Source organism: Macrobrachium nipponense, chromosome 22 (genome assembly GCF_015104395.2).
Source record: "Macrobrachium nipponense isolate FS-2020 chromosome 22, ASM1510439v2, whole genome shotgun sequence".
Taxonomy (NCBI): Eukaryota; Metazoa; Arthropoda; class Malacostraca; order Decapoda; family Palaemonidae; genus Macrobrachium; species Macrobrachium nipponense.
This window is the reverse complement of record NC_087213.1, coordinates 51,718,462-51,738,395: the sequence shown is the minus strand read 5'-3', so window position 1 is coordinate 51,738,395 and position 19,934 is coordinate 51,718,462. Positions and strand designations below refer to the sequence as shown.

Genomic DNA, 19,934 nt, shown 5'->3' with positions numbered 1-19,934 from the left:
CAAGAGATTTTCACACATCCTCTGATGGTTCTTGTTCTTAGCATAATCCCTATTTGGGGTTGCTATTTTTAATGGGCTGCCTCCAACTTTTTCTGTCTTGAGGGGTTCATTTCATAATTGTTGTGACGTGTTTTACGATTGGATACTTTTCTGACTCCAACCATCCTAACTTGCCTTAGCTTGGGACTGGCAATGAGATGTGCTGGCTTTTACCCTGACTTGGCTAGATTCCTAGTTTGAAAATAGTCATATTGTCAGAGATAGCTACATAATAGAAAATTTCTAACTGTATAAAAAATATTTATAAATAAGGTTTTGGCAAATAATGAGAAAAGGAGGAGAGTAGAGGCAGTCCTCGCTTATTGGCGGTATTGGTTAACAGCCTTTTGGTTTTAGAGCACTTGCTTAACCCTTAAATGCCAATTGGACATATTAAACATCAACGAAAATTGCCTGTTGGGTGCCGAATTGATGTATGAAACGTCGACGCAAAAAAGTTTTCTTTAAAAATTCGCTGAAAAATATTTATAGGCCTACTTGGCAAAAAGTTTTGTATCACGCATCTTGAGTGATGCTGGGAGTTCTTGGATCAAGCTGTTGTTTTGTTTACAATCCTTACCCAGGTGCGCAAGCGTGAATTTCTTTCTTCTCGCACTAAAAAGCATCAGCGACACATCTCGGAAATTATTTTGTCACTCTAACATAATTTTTGCAACATTTTATATTAGCCGTTACATAGTTTTATATATAAAAAATGTGCGCAATTTTATATAGAATACAACAAAAAACAACTTATGGTTATAGCTTTTATCAGTTTTGAAATATTTTCATATAAATAACGAGAAGTGCCAAAATTTCAACCTTCGGTCAACTTTGACTCTACCGAAATAGTCAAAAACCTCAATTGTAAGCTAAAACTCTTATATTCTAGTAATATTCAATCATTTGCCTTCATTTTACAACAAATCTCGATTTATGGGGAATTTATGAAAAAAACTTTTTCCTTACGTCCACACGGTAGTTCTTCCGAAAAAATCAGAAATTTCTTCGTCCGATTGTCGAAATGTTTGCACCGTTTTATATTAGCCATTACATAAAGTTTTATATATGGAAATGTGCGCAATTTCATGTAGAATATAACAAAAATCTACCCATGGTTGTAGCTTTTATCAGTTTTGAAATATTTTCATATAAATAACGATAAGTACCAAAATATCAACCTTTGGTCAAATTTGACTTGACCGAAATGGTCGAAAAACGCAATTGTAAGCTAAAACTCTTACATTCTAGTAATATTCAATAATTTACCTTTATTTTGCAACAAATTGGAAGTATCTAGCACAATATTTCGATTTAGGGTGAATTAAAAAAAAAAAAAACATTTTCCTACGTGCGCTGGGTAACTGCTGAAAAAATCATAAATTTTTTTGTCCAATTGTCGTAAAGTTTGCACCGATTTATATTAGCCGTTACATAAATGTTTATATATGAAAATGTGCGCAATTTCATGTAGGATACAACTAAAAACAACCCATGGTTGTAGCTTTTATCATTTTTGAAATATTTTCATATAAATAATAAGTGCCAAAATTTCAACTTTCGGTCAACTTTGACTCGACTGAGATGGTCAAACAACGCAATTGTAAGCTAAAACTATTACATTCTAGAAATATACAATCATTTACCTTTATTTTGCAACAAGTTGGATGTCTCTAGCACAATATTTTCATTTATGGTGAACTTATGAAAAAAACTTTTTCCTTACATCCGCGTGGTAACTCTTCCGAAAAATTAAGAAATTTTTTTGTCCGAAAGTCGTACTGTTTGCACCGTTTTATATTAGCCGTTACATAAAGTTTTATATGTGAAAATATGTGCAAATTCATGTAGAATACAACAAAAAACAACCCATGGTTGTAGCTTTTATCAGTTTTGAAATATTTTCATATAAGTAACGATAAGTGCCAAAATTTCAACCTTCGGTCAACTTTGACTCGACAGAAATGATAAAAAAACGCAATTGTAAGCTAAAACTATTACATTCTAGTAATATTCAATCATTCAAAAATTGGAAGTCTTTAGCACAATATTTCGATTTATGGTGAATTTAAAAAAAAAAAAAAAACTTTTCCTTACGTCCGTGCGGTGATTCTTTTGAAAAAATAAAAAAAATTTTCAACCGATTGCCGTAATGTTTGCACCTTTTTATATTAGCCGTTACATAAAGTTTTATATATGAAAATGTGCGCAATTTCATGTTGAATACAACTAAAAACAACCCATGGTTGTAGCTTTTATCAGTTTTGAAATATTTTCATGTAAATAATGATAAGTGCAAAAATTTCAACCTTTGGTCAACTTTGACTCGACCTAAATGGTAAAAAACCGCAATTGTAAGCTAAAAATATTACATTCTAGTAATATTCAATCATTTACCTTAATTTTTCAACAAATTGGAAGTCTCTAGCACAATATTTCAATTTATGGTGAATTTTTGAAAAAAAAAAAAATTTTCCTATGTGCGCTGGGTAACTGCCGAAAAAATCAGAAATTTTTTCGTCCGATTGTCGTAATGTTTGCACCGATTTATATTAGCCATTACATAAATTTTTATATATGAAAATGTGTGCAATTTCATGTAGAATACAACTAAAACAACCCATGGTTGTAGCTTTTATCAGTTTTGAAATATTTTCATATAAATAACGATAAACGCCAAAATTTCAACCTTCGACCAACTTTGACTTGACCGAGATGGTCAAACAACACAATTGTAAGCTAAAACTATTACATTCTAGTAATATTCAATCATTTACCTTTATTTTGCAACAAGTTGGTAGTCTGGCACAATATTTTGATTTATGGTGAATTTATGAAAAAAACTTTTTCCTTACGTCCGCGCGGTAACTCTTCCGAAAAAATCAGAAATTTTTTCGTCCGAAAGTCGTACTGTTTGCACCGTTTTATATTAGCCGTTACATAAAGTTTTATATATGAAAATGTGTGCAATTTCATGTAGAATATTAGCTTTTTTAGTTTTGAAATATTTTCATATAAATAACGATAAGTGCCAAAATTTCAACCATCAGTCAACTTTGACTCTACCGAAATAATTGAAAACCACAATTGTAAGCTAAAAATCTTATATTCTAGTAATATTCAATCATTTACCTTCATTTTACAACAAATTGGAAGTCTCTAGCACAGTATTTCGATTTATGGTGGATTTATGAAAAAAACTTTTTACGTCCACGCGGTAGCTCTTCCGAAAAATCAGAAATTTCTTTGTCCGATTGTCGAAATGTTTGCACCTTTTTATATTAGCCGTTACATAAAGTTTTATATATGGAAATGTGTGCAATTTCATGTAGAATACAACTAAAAACCTATGGTTGTAGCCCTAAATGATTGAAAACTGCATTTGTAAGCTACAACACTTACGGTCTAGTACGGTCTAGTAATATTCAATCAATTACCTTCATTTTGCAACAAACAGGATGTCTCTAGGACAATATTTTGATTTATGGTGAATTTTTGTAAACAACTTTTTTTTATGTCCACGCGTTACGAATTCATGCATCATATTGTGATATTTTCTCTCTGTTGCTTTGATCGTTTTACTATTTGTTATATACCAAAATCATTGCAATTTAGTGTAGAATACAATGATAAAATTAACTCATTAGCTTTAACTGTTTGCTTGCAGCGCAATTTGTATACAATTATATAAAAAAATTTTCGCACTGTCATATATTCCAATATTTATATATGATAATGATATTTTTTTTATTTCTCATGGTTGCATACTAAATTTCAGGCAATGACAAAAAAGAGGAGCCAAAAATGAACTCTTAATCTTGAAAATTAAGCGTGCTGTGAATTTTTGAAAAAAACTTTTTTTTTCCGCTTCGGCGCTCACTCGGGAACGCCGCCTGCATACGGGAGACACTTTCGGGAATAGCGGCTCGGCGATTAAGGGTTAATGACATTGTTAACTAGATTTGTGGCATTTGTGAGCAATATTTGGAGGTGGTAAGTGGTTTGCTGGCATCAGTAAGGGGTTTGTTGGCATTGGTGAACGGTTTGTTGGTGTTGGTAAGTGGTTTATTGCTGATGGTGGGCGGTTAGTATTATCAGTAAGCGGTTTACTGGCATCAGTAAGCGGTTTATCGGCATTGGTAAGCGGTTTCTTAGCCATGGTAAGTGGTTTATGTGTCAGTAAGCAGTTTATTGGCATCAGTAAGTGGTTAATGGCGCTGTTAATTGGTTTATTGGCGCTTACGATGTTGTAAATGCCATTTATTACCATAATTATTGTAATGATTTGGTTATCAACGATTTTCAGTTATCATCCCTTGGCCGGGAACGGAACCCCTGCTGTTAACGAGGGACTGCCTATAGTTAGAATTGGATTAGATATGGAAGGAGGAATGCTCCTGAAAAGTATATTGGTAAAAATGAGTTTTCATGAATCCTGATGTGCATGAAATGAATAATTTTGTAGGTTATACAGAGCAGATGCAGCTTAGAATGTATCTGAAAGATAATGTATAGATTTTGATGAAGAAATTCTGTTATTTTTGTTTTATTTTAGAGAAAAGTAGTGACTACCCTTCTTGGAATTCAAGATGATCTGTTGACTTTCATGTTTTTATTTTACTTTCTACCTGTGTCTGACCAGTGAAATGTATTGTCTAGATTATAAAAATTTTGTAGTCTGTTATAGGTTGCCTATAAGAAGAAAATGTTTATTGACTGAAAAATTGTTTAACATTATTTTGAAAGATATTAATGTTTGCCAAATGTTTATTGAATCTTGATGCGGGTGATTGACAAAAAATTTTAAGACTTGTTTATAAGATTAACTGAATAATTTATCTCTCAGTATTCCTTGCCCTCTGTCAAATTCCTGTACTTATGTCTGTTCTTTTGTATTTTCAGACACCTAAGTTCAGAGCTTAGTGAACATGAAAAATTAATTGACAAGATGGTTTCAGCAGATTTCATAAAATACATCACTGAAGATCTCAACAGACCACTTGAAGATACTAGACCCTTGCTTGAAGAAGTATGTAAATTTAATGTATTAGGTTTTATTAGTTTTGCTGTGGTAGCTAGAGTAAAGTTATTTTCTTAGCAGTATATATAGTAGATTTGGCATAATTTCCATTAATTGTGCTTTTTTTCTACTCTTAATTATCTTTTCCTTTTACTTTTGTTAGATATAATTACTTTATTAAAAGTAATGGCTACTTCAGCAGCGTTACACTTGTAGAGATTCTTCTCTATTTTGCGAATAGCGGCTTTTTCAGTGCTACTTAAACAGGCTAGTAGAGCGCCTACAGAGGTCATGGTAAAATACAGGGTCAAAATAGGTGTATATATTTGAATTTTACAGATAAACTATGATACCATAGTCATCAAAGTCATTAACGATTTTCTCTCTCTCTCTCTCTCTCTCTCTCTCTCTCTCTCTCTCTCTCTCTCTCTCTTTCTTAAAGCGAGCTTTCGTCTGGAGCTGCCAGACATCCTCGGGCTGGGAAGCTGAGGGTGGACTGATCTTGGTGCGGTGTCCGTCCTCCTTATATCTGTGGTTGACAGCAGGGGGTCTGCCCCATGCTTGTCTCCTATTGGCTGGTGGCGGTGAGTCTTGTTTTCATTGGCTGCCTGAGCCAGGTCTCAAGCCACTTTCTTCGGGCCGATGGTTGCGTTGCAGCATATCCTGCAGCCGCCTGGACCTCCTAAGCGGCGCTGTAACATTGATGGGCGTTGCGCTACGCTGTGGGACGTCACGGCTACTTTGATTTCCATCGGCTGCAGGAGTACCTCGTTCGGGGGCGTTGTCATCCATAGAGTTGTCATGATCGGTGGTGTCATTGTTGGTGGCAGGTCTTCTCATACTCGTAGGGAGGAGAAATTCTTCTTGCGTCGTATTCAGAGTAGGTTTTATTTGCTGGATGAGTAGCGCCTCCAGCAGGCGCAACCGACGGGCATCAGGGGCCTTCCCGATGATCTTCGTGTTCTTTATGATGACATCTCGGGAGATGGCCTCGTGATGTTTGGTGCGGGCGTGATTCTTTTATAGCCCCCTCTTGGGCGTGGCACGAGAGTCTCTTCGACAGTCGCATGGTAGTCATACCTACGTAGGCGCCGCTGCATTCGCGGACTGGGCATGTATATTGGTACACTACATGCGTCTGCTTCAGGGGTTCTCGTACCTGTGGAGAGGGGTTATTTTTCATAATAAGATCGCGCGTCCTCCGATTCTGGTAATATATGATTAGGTCGATATTCTTGGTGTCGTCAGTCGGGGATACATTATCGGAAATAATTTTCTTAATGGCGTCCTCTTCTTCACGGTAATGGGAACTCATGAAGGCTTTGTAGTACAGCTTGATATTATCCTGGGGGCGGGGCTGCGGGCTCTCACTACCGTACCATTTTTCCAGGGCTGTGCGGACTTCCTTACTGATTAATTTATTGTGAGTACCCATTATTCACAAGTACTGGGAGGCGCGTCGAGTTCCTGGTGAGTGTCCTGCCAGGTTGAGCAGTGGGAGAGGGCCCTCCTGACGAAGGCCCTGACGGTGGTGCTTTTGAATCTGGCGGGGCACTCGCTGTCTCCGTTGAGGCAAAGTCCTAAATTGGTTTTCTTTGTGTAGACTGAAGTACGGAGACCGTCTTCCGTCTTGCTTACAAGGACGTCGAGGAAGGGGAGCCGATCGTCGGAGCTGCCTTTGACTGTGTAATTCAGCACACTACACTGCTGAAATGCTTGACGGAGGGCTTCTACCTCATCCTCGGCGTTGACTTGCACAAAGATGTCGTCAATATAACGTCCATATCTGCGGGGTTGCTGCATCCTGGCGAAGACCCGTTCCTCCACGGTGCCCATATAAAAGTTAGCGAAGAGAACCCCCAGTGGGGAGCCCATCGCCACGCCGTCCTTTTGGCGGAACATCTGGCCACGGTGGGTGGAGAAAGGGGCCTTCTTGGTGCATATCTCCAGCAGCGTACGGAGCGAGGCTTCCGGTATGTTGAGGGGCGCCGTCGACAAATTCCTGTAGACACGATCAAGGATTATATCTATGGTTTCGTCGACAGGCACGTTCGTAAATAGGGACTCTACATCCAGCGAGGCGATAATCCCGGTACCAGGGGCGTCCTTGATGGCTTCTAAGAACTCTGCCGAAGACTGCAGGCTGTACCGACTCGGGACGTAAGGGGTCAAAATTTGGTTGAGGCGTTTAGCCAAGGCGTACGTAGGGGCGGGCGTCTGGCTGATGATCGGCCGGAGGGGGTTTCCTTGTTTGTGGGTTTTTACATTGCCATATAAATAACCCAGGCTGTAGTCTCCTTGTATGGGCGGGAGGTGCACAGCATTTGTTGCAGCATTCACTGCGCTGATGACTCCGTTAGCCTCCCTCTTGATGTCGTCTGTCGGGTTCCTCGTCAGGCGCTCGAACTTACTCTCGTCAGACAAAATAGCATCCAGCTTCTCGTGATATTCGGCAGTATCAATCAAGACGAAGGCTGCTGTCTTGTCCGCGCGACGCACCGTGATGTTCACTTTCTCCTTCAGTTCCTTCGCTGCTTTCTTCATCTCCTTGGTGAGGATCCCGCTGGAGTGCGAGCCCCTCTCTGTAAGAGCTTCAGCATGTAGTGTACCAATATACATGCCCAGTCCGCGAATGCAGCGGCGCCTACGTAGGTATGACTACCATGCGACTGTCGAAGAGACTCTCGTGCCACGCCCAAGAGGGGGCTATAAAGAATCACGCCCGCACCAAACATCACGAGGCCATCTCCCGAGATGTCATCATAAAGAACACGAAGATCATCGGGAAGGCCCCTGATGCCCGTCGGTTGCGCCTGCTGGAGGCGCTACTCATCCAGCAAATAAAACCTACTCTGAATACGACGCAGGAAGAATTTCTCCTCCCTACGAGTATGAGAAGACCTGCCACCAACAATGACACCACCGATCATGACAACTCTATGGATGACAACGCCCCCGAACGAGGTACTCCTGCAGCCGATGGAAATCAAAGTAGCCGTGACGTCCCACAGCGTAGCGCAACGCCCATCAATGTTACAGCGCCGCTTAGGAGGTCCAGGCGGCTGCAGGATATGCTGCAACGCAACCATCGGCCCGAAGAAAGTGGCTTGAGACCTGGCTCAGGCAGCCAATGAAAACAAGACTCACCGCCACCAGCCAATAGGAGACAAGCATGGGGCAGACCCCCTGCTGTCAACCACAGATATAAGGAGGACGGACACCGCACCAAGATCAGTCCACCCTCAGCTTCCCAGCCCGAGGATGTCTGGCAGCTCCAGACGAAAGCTCGCTTTAAGAAAGAGAGAGAGAGAGAGAGAAAATCGTTAATGACTTTGATGACTATGGTATCATAGTTTATCTGTAAAATTCAAATATATACACCTATTTTGACCCTGTATTTTACCATGACCTCTATAGGCGCTCTACTAGCCTGTTTAAGTAGCACTGAAAAAGCCGCTATTCGCAAAATAGAGAAGAATCTCTACAAGTGTAACGCTGCTGAAGTAGCCATTACTTTTAATAAAGTATGCTTGAGAGAGGGTCTGCTTCCTAAGTATATAATTACTTTATTATTCCTCTTTTTAGTGTGTAAAATATCCATGGTTTATCCCAAAATATTTGAAAAAAGTTCGTTAAATGGAAAATTTATGGCGCAGCAAATTAGCCTGCTCCTCTATAGTAATAATGGGAAATCAGTGAACAGGCTTTTATAGCATTGTCCTTGTACTTTGCCTTCATTGTTATGTCTAAGAGGACACAAAGAAGAATGCTGTATGATGCAGTGATCCTTTAACATTCCTAATGTACTGAAAGTGGATTAGACATTGTATTGCTCAGTTGTAAGTTTTGTGACTGTTCAGTCCAAGTTTCATGTTTGTTTACATTTTAATTGTGAAGCATCTCTTTTAGGATCAACTAATTGCTGTTGTATTTGGAGTACTGCGGCTTCAAAAATTTGATTTCTTGGACAATCTTCGAGAAGAAATTTATACTGCCATAAAAGCAACTGTAAAACAAGGGGTGGCAGAAGCAGTGAGCCAAGTTGAAATTGATCAGGAAACAGCAAGTGTTGCTGACCAGGCCAAGACCTTGTCCATTAGTGCTTGGCTTGCTCTTCTGTCAACGATCACTTCAAGGCTCAATGTAGTTATTGCTAGAGTTAAGGTATGTTGGTTATTAGTACTGTGCTTATTATTTAACTGAAACGACCACCAGTGATACCTAGAATGACCAAACGACTGACATTGTAAGTCTACATTTTTGCTTATTATAACATCCTGTTTCATTGATGTTTAATTATTCATAGTAAGGAGATGGAAAACTTGACATAAGCAATTACAATATTCCACAAGAATAAAGTTGTTGACATAAGCAGTCATATAAGATTTCACAATTATTAACCAAAAATGTTATAGTTTTTATCAAACCTGAAATAGATGAGGAAATATTATAATTTGCTACATTTGCTGCACTGAAATAAAAAATACATTAAAAGTAATTCGATGATTAAGATTAATTAGAACAGCAGTCTTTTCCTAAGCCTGGACTTCATAACACCAGGTAATAAACCCTCATCCTTGGAACAGCGACATTGTCAATTGATTGCATCTCAATTTCTATTGACAGTCACTGTTGTCAGTATGTATAGTGAAGGTTTATTGGTATACATACATATATTTGTACCTTTTAGGGTAATGAAATAACACCATCTGAAATGAAATTCATTACAAAATCTGTATTTGAGTACCTTAGCGTAAAACATATTTTATTAGTATTTATCAAACTTTAAAGAAAGTTAGTTTACAGTAAAAACAAATGAATGAAAAATACATGATAAAATGTACCTGTGCAAATAAAAAAATTAGTTCACACTAAAAACAAATGACTGAAAAATAGATGATAAAATGTACCTGTGCAAATAACGCATTGTCAGTTTAATTTTCTTGCTCACTACTCCAGGAGTAAATTCAATTTTTAAAGTATATATTTTTGCAAAGGAGTTTCCTGAACACCTTGCTTATGCATTTGCCACATACAGATCTCTTACATTGGTGGCACATGTATGGAGTTTTATTCCCATTGCAGTATCCTACTTGGCACTGTTTTTTGTTCCTACATGTTGTGCTAACCCTCGGTCCTTTACATAAGGAATTACTCTCAGCGTAGGCTGGAATTTGGCCATTGAAGTTTTGACAGGGTAGTCAGGCAGTACAGGCAGTCCCCGGTTATCGGCGAGGATTCCGTTCTCAGCGGGGTGCTGCTAGCGCCTCAGCGGCATAGTTGGTATGGTATTTGCGTCCCACCTTGGTGATCGCGGGTTCGATTCTCGGCCATTCCATTGAGGAGTGAGAGATGTGTATTTCTGGTGATATAAGTTCACTCTCGACGTGGTTCGGAAGTCACGTAAAGCCGTTGGTCCTGTTGCTGAATAACCACTGGTTCCATGCAATGTAAAAGCACCATACAAACAAACAAACAAATCAGAGGGGTGTTGATAAGCAAAAACTGCCATTAACCGAAACTTGATTTATGGTGCTTATTGGACTGGTAAAGGGTTAATGGCGCCTCTGCTACCTATGTTATGGTGCCATAACTATTATAGGCACCTTATGGCACCGATAACCAAAACTTGTCCTGTTATGGTGCCATAATCACTCATTTTATGGTGCTAGACAAGTGCCATAAAACCAGATTGCCATTAATCGAGTCCACCGATAACCGGGGACTGCCTTTAGCTACTGTCCTTTAGTCGGGAGTCTTCCCATCTGGATGTAAATACAGTCCGGTCCCGAATTCTGTAAGTCATGCGCCGCAAAACATATCAAATCTATTGTCTTTTCAAGTATTTTAAATGTTGGGGGGTTTGCTGGTATCTGAGAGAAGGGGTGGGGGGAATGCTTGGAGGAAAATAACTATTATTCCTCCAAGGGGGAATGAGAGAGAAAGATTTCCTCCTCAGCCATTACCTAAGACAGAAGGCTCTGCTTCACGCATTTGTGAAGTCATAGCGCAGTGTGTATGGATGATCTTTGCCATACATAGTCGATCTAACCTTTTCAAGAAACTGTCATTTCATGTTGAATTTTGAATTTTTATAATTTCTTTTTAAGAAATTGTAATTTCATATCAAATTTTGAATTTTTGAGAGAGAGAGAACCATTCGATCTAAACTTTTCAAGAAACTATCATTTCATGTTGAATTTTGAATTTTTATCATTTCTTTTTAAGAAATTGTAATTTCATATCAAATTTTGAATTTTTGAGAGAGAGAGAGAGAGAGAGAGAGAATCATTTGATCTAAACTTTTCATGAAACTGTCATTTCATGTTGAATTTTGAATTTTTATCATTTCTTTTTAAGAAATTGTAATTTCATATCAAATTTTGATTTTTGAAAGAGAGAGATGAGAGAGAGAGAGAGAGAGAGAGAGAGAGAGAGAGAGAGAGAGAGAGAGAGAATCATTTGATCTAAACTTTTCATGAAACTGTCATTTCATGTTGAATTTTGAATTTTTATCATTTCTTTTTAAGAAATTATAATTTCATATCAAATTTTGGATTTTTGAAAGAGAGAGAGAGAGAGAGAGAGAGAGAGAGAGAGAGAGAGAGAGAGAGAGAATCATTTGATCTAAATTTTTCATGAAACTGTCATTTCATGTTGAATTTTGAATTTTTATAATTTCTTTTTAAGAAATTATAATTTAATATTAAATTCGGAATTTTGATCAGTACTTTTTTTATCGTAGAATAAAGTTATATGAAAACGATTACCTAGTGAAAATGCTGGACAAATAGAGATGCTCATAACCAAGTTTGTTAGGCCTAACGGGAGTGAAGACGCATGATCAGCTAGTCCCTGAAACCTCAAATGGTTCACAAAGCCTTCTTTTACGATCTCGACTTTTACGATCTCGACTCTCGAGATCGACAGGTTCTTAAAAATAATAAACAATTGGGCTGTAATGACTGACGACAGGTGACAAACAGAGGGAGGAGCATAAAACCAAAAAAAGTTACCTTAAAATTAATTTATTTACAAGAGTTAAATACATAATGTACAGTGAGTCAAGGTTCTGGGTGGCAAAATCACAAAAAAATGACAAACTAACAATAATAATTAATATGTAAAACCAGTCTAAGAATCAATAAAATCCACCGTTCAATAACAAAGCCAAAATAATGACAAAATAGGCTGTATAAGGGCAATAACAATCTGTAAATATAATTAATAGAAATAGGCAGCATAATACATAATTAAAATTAACACTAAAGCTGCATAATGACAGAGCAAAACGGGATCACTTCCTCAAACAATGAGGACAACAGTCCAATGCCGGACGATCAAGACAGAGCCAATTCGACAACCACCTCGTCCTTGGAGACAATATGGACATCCTTCTCGAATGCTGGGCGATCAAGACAGAGTTGATACAACAACCATCTCGTCCTCAGATACAGTATGGTGGTCCTCCTCGACCACTGGACGTTCAAGACAGAGTTGATACAACCACCAACTCGTCGTCAGATACTCTCCGCTGCTCTACTGCCAAGACTCTGCCTCTCTGAACCTGACTGGTAACTGGTTGTTCTGCCCTCCAGAACCTGACTGGTCGTTCTGCCCTCCAGAACCTGACTGACGAAGTTTGACGCCATCCAACAGACGTCAACTCGCCAGCAATTAAAAAAACAAAAACAAAGGAGGCAACAATCCACCAAGGGAACAATCGGCAAACGATTGTTCCTAACACCTTCCTTCAGCAGAAGAACTCTTCATGGATGATGAGATAGAGGAGTTTGAAGGTTTTTTGCCAGAGGATAGGTAGAGGAAATTCCATCCAATAGGTTTTTTTTTTTTTTTTTTTTAAAGGAAATGACTGTATCGTACAGTACACTTGCACCCAATGGTGACATTGTGATATGTGTGGGAGTTTTCACCATCCTGTGTTTAATTTAAAACCTTTTAAATGTTTTATTTATCCATAAGAACAATTTCATATTAGAAAAAATTACCGTATGGTACATAGAAAGTAGAATCGAAAATGGGTAGTATAAAAAAGTTTGACTGGGTAAGTTGCCATTTGCCTTGGCCCTAATGGAATTATTCCCATAAGGTATGTGTTTCGAAATCTGCGAATTTCCAATTCTGCGAGGCTGTGGATCGATCAAATTCTCGCATAATTGGGACCATTCTGTATTTCACTTTGCTTTCGGCTGATGATGTGATCAGACATGTTTTTTGCTTTATGCCCATCATACTTTTGCAGTATGTATGCCCGGGCATTGGAGGTAAGAAGTGTGGGAGCTTTAGATCTTCCTTGGATGTTGACCTTCACGCCTTCTGTGCTAAATGGCAGGCATGTGTGTATTAAAAGCCAAACTTGTAGGGTATGTGCCTCCTGGTCTTCCGAGCAGTGAAGTAGATATGAGAGGAAATGGTCTCGAGTGAAGGCGTCTAGGGCTTAGTCTGGGGGCAATGTGCCCCCAACAACTTCTGTCGTTGCTGATCATTCATCGTTGTTTCTCCCTCTTTGTAAGCTTCCTCACATTGCTGTTTCTCCTTCAGGGGAATCTTTCCTCCCGCTTCTTCACTCAATTTGTCGTGCGAAGAAGAGAGGGGAGGGCAGATGCCAGGGATGTTTTTGTATTCAAGGGCCTGTGCTGACTTCAAAGGGGATCCTTACTTGTTCTAAAAGGTAAGGATCCCCTTTGAAGTCAGCATAGGCCCTTGAATACAAAAACATCCCTGGCATCTGCCCTCCCCTCTCTTCTTCTCACGACAAGTTGAGTGAAGAAGCGGGAGGAAAGATTCCCCTGAAGGAGAAACAGCAATGTGAGGAAGCTTACAAAGAGGGAGAAACAACGATGAATGATCAGCAACGACAGAAGTTGTTGGGGGCACATTGCCCCCAGACTAAGCCCTAGACGCCTTCACTCGAGACCATTTCCTCTCCTCATATCTACTTCACTGCTCCCCCCCTTCAGAGTGAGTAGAAACTCCTCCTTCTAACCTGACTTTTGCTTCTCCAGGTATGGAGGCTTTGATGGCTGGGGACTTGCAGCTGGCATGTGTTAAGCTGGGTTATATGGTATCCCTCCTCTCCAGGGGCTTGTGGCACACTTCTCATCTGCCCGTGACACGTGGCTGCATTGGTGACAACAATGACTATCTCTACCTGGGTGGGTATTTGACCCCACCCCATCTGGTATAGCATACCTGGCACATCACTAGCATAACTCCTGTGATGGTGGTCACTAGGCCACATCCTTCAAAGGTAGATACGTTTCTACCTCCTCCAGGTTATGCTATGTTGTCTCTCCCAGCCACTCATATTCCTGAACCATCCAGGGTGCCATCCTTCTTGGACCTTCCCCCAGTTTTTTTCCAGCCTGTTTCATCCTTATATGTGCCCGACGGGGTTGCTGTTACGCCAGTATCTGCCGCTACCATGACCACCCCCGTGGCACCTTGGATGAGAGACCTGACCACTGTACTGAAGAAGCTGATGAAGAAAAAAGTGTAAGGTGTTGTCATCTCCCTTATCGTCATTTGCAGTCTCCTTCCCTTCAACTTCCAAGGCTCCCCTGCTGAGGAAGGAGAAGGTGGTCTTCCCCCCTTCCCCAAAAGTCTTCTCATAGGACTTCTAAGAGTCTGTCTCCTTGATCTGAGAAGACAGGTGGGTCTTCCACTGGCTCTCATGGAGGAACTCGTATGCTGCCCCCAGCAACTAGCAGATTGGGAGCCGTAGGAGTGCGAGCTTCGGCTTGCACTTCTACAGCTACTCCAAGAGGTTCTGCCTCTAAGACTGGTTCTGTCTTGGGTGCTTGTTCACGAGTTTTCCCAAGTGCATGCAAATCCACAGACACGTGCAGCCAGAGTCAGCAACACTGAGTCCACTCACTGTCACAAATTGGGCGTGGAACGGAAGAAAGGAGTTTGCCGTACACCTTACCAGTGATCGCTTTTGCTGCAGTCGCTCTCACAGCAATTGCTTGGTGCCCAGGGTTGACATGACGGTCCCCTGGGGCCGTGCATGTGGTGAGACCAGTAGGAGGTCCCCTGTTCAGTCCTCCCAAGAGGATTCAGTCTCAACGAGGACTAGGACACGTCGTGAGGACGGTATGCGCTTTTGCCAGTCAGGTGTGCGTTTGTCTCCATCCAGGCCACTGTTGCGCTCGTGTGACCGACCAGTTTTGGTGGCAGCTAGCATGTCTCCTGCGTGCAAAAGCACCATACTGTGCTTTGGGGGAGATTTTCTCCAGTCAGTGAACACACTCCTATACCTGCGAATCGATCACCACCAAAGGTTGGTGATTGTTCGCCGCCCACTTTGCCTGTTAGTTCTCCTAGCAGATCGAGTGGGAGTGTCCGATCTTCCTCGCCTGCCCCTTCAGCTTCCTGAGGCTACACCAGGATGGGTGAGGTGACATGGTGGAATGCTGAGGAGGGTTCTCCCCAGGGTTTGGCCACAAGAGCGTACATTCCCAGCACAGTCCTAAGACCCGAAAGGTGGTATGTTAGAGTGGTTCAGGAAGGCCCTAGGAGGGTCTGGAGAGGTTCTTCCTTCTGAAGGGAGACGGTCTTGGGAGGAAAGCATCCTAGAAGGAATTGAGGTTCCTTCCCCTCAGGATGCGGACACCCGAGATCCAGAGGACATTTGTGGAGGTCATTGTGCTGATTCGTCAGCACAATGGCCTGTGTCTACTGTTGAGCTGGAGCTGGTTCGTCTAGCTCTTGGCTTGGCGCTGCAGCATCTTCTTGCGGAAAATGTTTGGTTTACGCAACAAGAAGCAGCAAACCTGGAGGCTATACCGCTATGGCAGCCTTCCAGGTGGGGTCTTACAGTATCAAAGGTCTCTGCTTCCTCAGGGCTATTGTCCCCGTGGAGGACTCCAGTTTCGGGAGACTGTCAGTCTGGAGGTAGAGCCATCACCTTCTCGGCCCACCAGACTATGAACCTGTGGGCAAACCTGGTTCTCAGGAGGAGGGACGCTGTCCTAAATCGTGTTGTCAGGTCCGTTGGTCCAGAGTTAGCATTGGTCTTGAGGAATGGACCATTGCTGGGTTCTACCACTTTCTTCCTAAAGAGATGGTAGACAAGCAGAGAACTGAAGACAGTGACCGTCTTGTCCACCAGGCAGTTGTGAAGACCTCAGGGCCTTCTAGAGCAACTGTGGCTAGGCCTCCAAGCCAAGTTAGGTCATCCTATACTCCCAAGAAGCTTCTTCCTTAGAAGGGGGCATGAGGAAATACCCAGCCCTCTAGAGCAACTGTGGCTAGGCCTCCAAGCCATGCTAGGTCTTCCTATACTCCCAAGAAGCCTTCTTTCTCCTCGAAGGGAGCATGACCACACTCCTTTCAACCCCCCTTCTCCCAGGGGAAATGATGTAAGGGAAAGAAGATGAAAGGGAAACTCTAGGGGCAGCGTTCCCCTTCAGCTGCTGCTATTAGTTGGTGTTGCCTATCGAGCCATTGGGCAACATGGCAGCAATACGGAGCCGAGACCTGCGTAGTAGATATCCTTTGAGAGGGATATCTACTCCCCTTCAAATCAAGACCATCTCTTACTGACATTCCGGTCTGTCTCCAAATGCACATCCATGGGTCCCAAGGATCTACTATGAGATTCAGGGCTTCTGTAACATGGTTTTTTGGCAATAGACTGTATTTTCCATTACGTAGGTTGAATAAATTTGGTACTTATAATGTAAAAGTGACTTTTTTTTTTAAGACGGGCCAACTTACTCAGAGATAAGGTTTCGAACGCACTCGTTACGTAACTTATGACAGCATTTCTTCCCTTTTTCTCGATGGATGATTGGCTATACGTAACGAAGGCTATACCTCTGGGAACAATGACAAAAATTTAAATACAAGCAAAGCAGTACACCTTTATGAACTCTGAATCCTCTCCACAGATAATGTCATAATGAACAAACCAACGAAATATGTTAATAAATACAAAAACAATTCGATTATTAGTCTAACTCCCACTTACTGTATAGGTCACAATCAGATTGACAAGATGTAGGGAATAGTTGGTAATTTTCAAAGACATAGTAGACAAGCTTGATTTGATAACTGCTGTATCCAAGGTCAACCACTTTTTATTTATCGGCTATCTACCTATTTACTGAAAAACAAAGAAAAATGTATGGTACCGTATTTTGGCTTTAAACCTTCACCAATAATTATCGTCAGAATGATGACTTCATGAGGCTCCACCCACTTTGGCCTCGTTATAATTCAGGATAACACTAAAGGCTATCATGGACATTGTTGTATTAGAAAATCTAACTTCTGGCTATGTAAACTCATTTCTCGAGTAGTTGTAAGAAGTGCTAAATGATCCTCAGGGATCCCAGCAGTTGGCCTAAACATTTAATTCATGTATATTGTTGCTATTACTAATTTTGCGACACTACTGCTACAGTAGTATTACTACGCTAGCACAGATACCCCACCCACATCTATGTATCGTTTCGCCATTCATAAAGTCTTTATATCCAACATGGTCGTACAGACTAAAAAATAAGAAAAAAAATTATATCATATCGGATGATCCGTTGGTCTGCTGGAGATTTTAGCACACACAAGCTTGTATTTACTTTGGATAAAAATCTTATTTTAACAAAAATAGTTATATAAAGACTGTTTACATACAATCTCTCTCTCTCTTTCTCTCTCTCTCTTGGTGGCATAGTGAATAGTTAATGGAAATGTTCAAAATCCTGAATGACATTAAAAGTATTATAATCACGTTACACTAAATACAAATCAGACTATAAACATTGGGTTTAAACTATAAACTGAATAATTACCTATTCAGGCTATAGTAAGTATGGCCATGGGCTTTCTCTTGACTGTATAAAGTTGCAAGTCGTAAGACAAATGCAGTTTTGCAACCACGGGGACAATTCCAAATCCTGTTAGCCATTCGTGACTACTATGGGTATCAGAGCCGATCGAATAAGGTGAATGGGTTTCTGTCTGGTGGATTGGCGGGGCAACATTTCGTAGATAGATTTTTACCTTACTTACGTAATGAATGTTTTTCAACTCTTGGCTCGCAATCATTGGCCATGGCATCGGCTAGATCATTTTTACTCTTTAAAAATTAAAACTATCTGGTTTAGGTTATTGATAATGCTGACAAAATTTGTGTAGTTGTAAAATATACATATGTCAACTTTCAGCTACATCCAATGCTTTGATAAGGAGCAAAATCCAAAAAACCGTGTTACAGAGGCCCTGAATTTCATAGTAGTCCTGAAAAAAGAAGCGTAAACCATGCTGAGCAAGGGAGCTGTGGAAGTCATATGAGATTGTTTGTCAGGGTTCTATAGCTGAGTTGTCTTTGTGGAGAAGGCCAAGGGGGCCACAATGGAAACAGCACGCTCAGTACTGTCTTCAATCTGGGAGAACGACTTCATGCTTCCGGTGGATCTGAAGGATGCATTTTTCCAGATACCTATTCATCAGGCCTCCAGAAAGTACCTTCACTTAATCTCAAGGGGACAGTTTTCCAATTCATGGCACTTTGTTTTGGACTCCTGACCACCCCTCAGGTGTTCATGAGTGTTTTCACCTTGGTTTCAGCTTGGGCCCAATTGATAGGGATACGTCTTCGGAGGTATCTCGACAATTGTCTAGTCCTGGCACTCCTAGTTGCAACAGGACAGTGATCGTCTTCTCGACTTTTGTTGCGATCTTGGGATTGTGATAAACTTCGAGAAGTCAGATCTCATCCCCAAGCAGAGGATTAAGTATTTGGGCATACGGATTGATATAGTAATAGCCCGAGTCTTCCCCTCAGACTTGAGGTTCAGCAAGATCAGGAAGGCAGCTCAGCTGTTTCTGTCACATCAGGAGCAGCTAGCTCATCCTTGGCAGGTCATCTCTCGAGAAGTTTGTCCCTCATGGGCATCTTCACCTGTGGTCTCTTCAGTGGAGACTAAAAAGAGTGTTGGTCACAGACATGAGACCCTCAATTCGTTCCCAATACTCTGACAGAGAAAGTGAGAGAGGATTTGGCCTGATGGCTAGATGACAGGAACCTCTTAACCCTTTAACGCCGATTGGACATATTAAACGTCGATATAAATTGTCTGTAGGGTGCCGACTGGACGTATATACATCAATATAAAAAAGTTTTTTTCTTAAATTTACGGAAAAATAGTTACAGGCCTACTAGGCGAAAACTTTTGAATCACACGCCTTGGGGGATACTGGGAGCTCACGGATCAAGGCGTTGTTTTGTTTACATTTATTACCCAGGTGCGCAAGCGTGAATTTCTTTCTCCTCGGACTAAAAAGCATCAGCGACACATCTCGGAAATTATTTCGTCACTTTGACATAATTTTTGCACCACTTTATATTAGCCGTTACATGGAGTATTATATATGGAAATGTGTGCAATTTCCTGTAGATTACATTCAAAAACAACTCATGGTTGTAGCTTTTATCAGTTTTGAAATATTTTCATATAAATAACGATAAGTGCCAAAATTTCAACCTTTGGTCGAATTTGACTCTACCAAAATGGTCGAAAAATGCAATTGTAAGCTGAAACTCTTATATTCTAGTAATATTCAATCATTTACCTTCATTTTGCAACAAATTGGAAGTCACTAGCACAATATTTCGATTTATGATGAATTTATGAAAAAAGCGTTTTCCTTACGTTCGCTCGATAACTCTTCCGAAAAAATCATAAATTTTTTTGTCCGATTGTTTTAATGTTTGCACCATTTTAAATTTACCATTACATAAAGTTTTATATATGGAAATGTGTGCAATTTCATGCGCAATACAACTAAAAACAACCCATGGTTGTAGCTTTTATCAGTTTTGAAATATTTTCGTATAAATAACGAT

At 40.5% G+C, this 19,934-nt stretch overlaps 1 protein-coding gene across 2 annotated transcripts in view; it reads left to right on the top strand.

Annotated features, from left to right (window-relative positions):
- LOC135198635 (vacuolar protein sorting-associated protein 54-like) overlaps window positions 1–19,934 on the top strand; it is a 321,344-nt gene that overhangs the window by 170,525 nt on the left and 130,885 nt on the right. For both annotated transcript variants that reach the window (XM_064226408.1, XM_064226409.1), the window contains exons 9-10: window positions 4,942–5,068; window positions 8,969–9,223. In XM_064226408.1, the coding sequence (XP_064082478.1) occupies window positions 4,942–5,068; window positions 8,969–9,223 (382 nt within the window). The remainder of the gene's footprint in view (window positions 1–4,941; window positions 5,069–8,968; window positions 9,224–19,934) is intronic.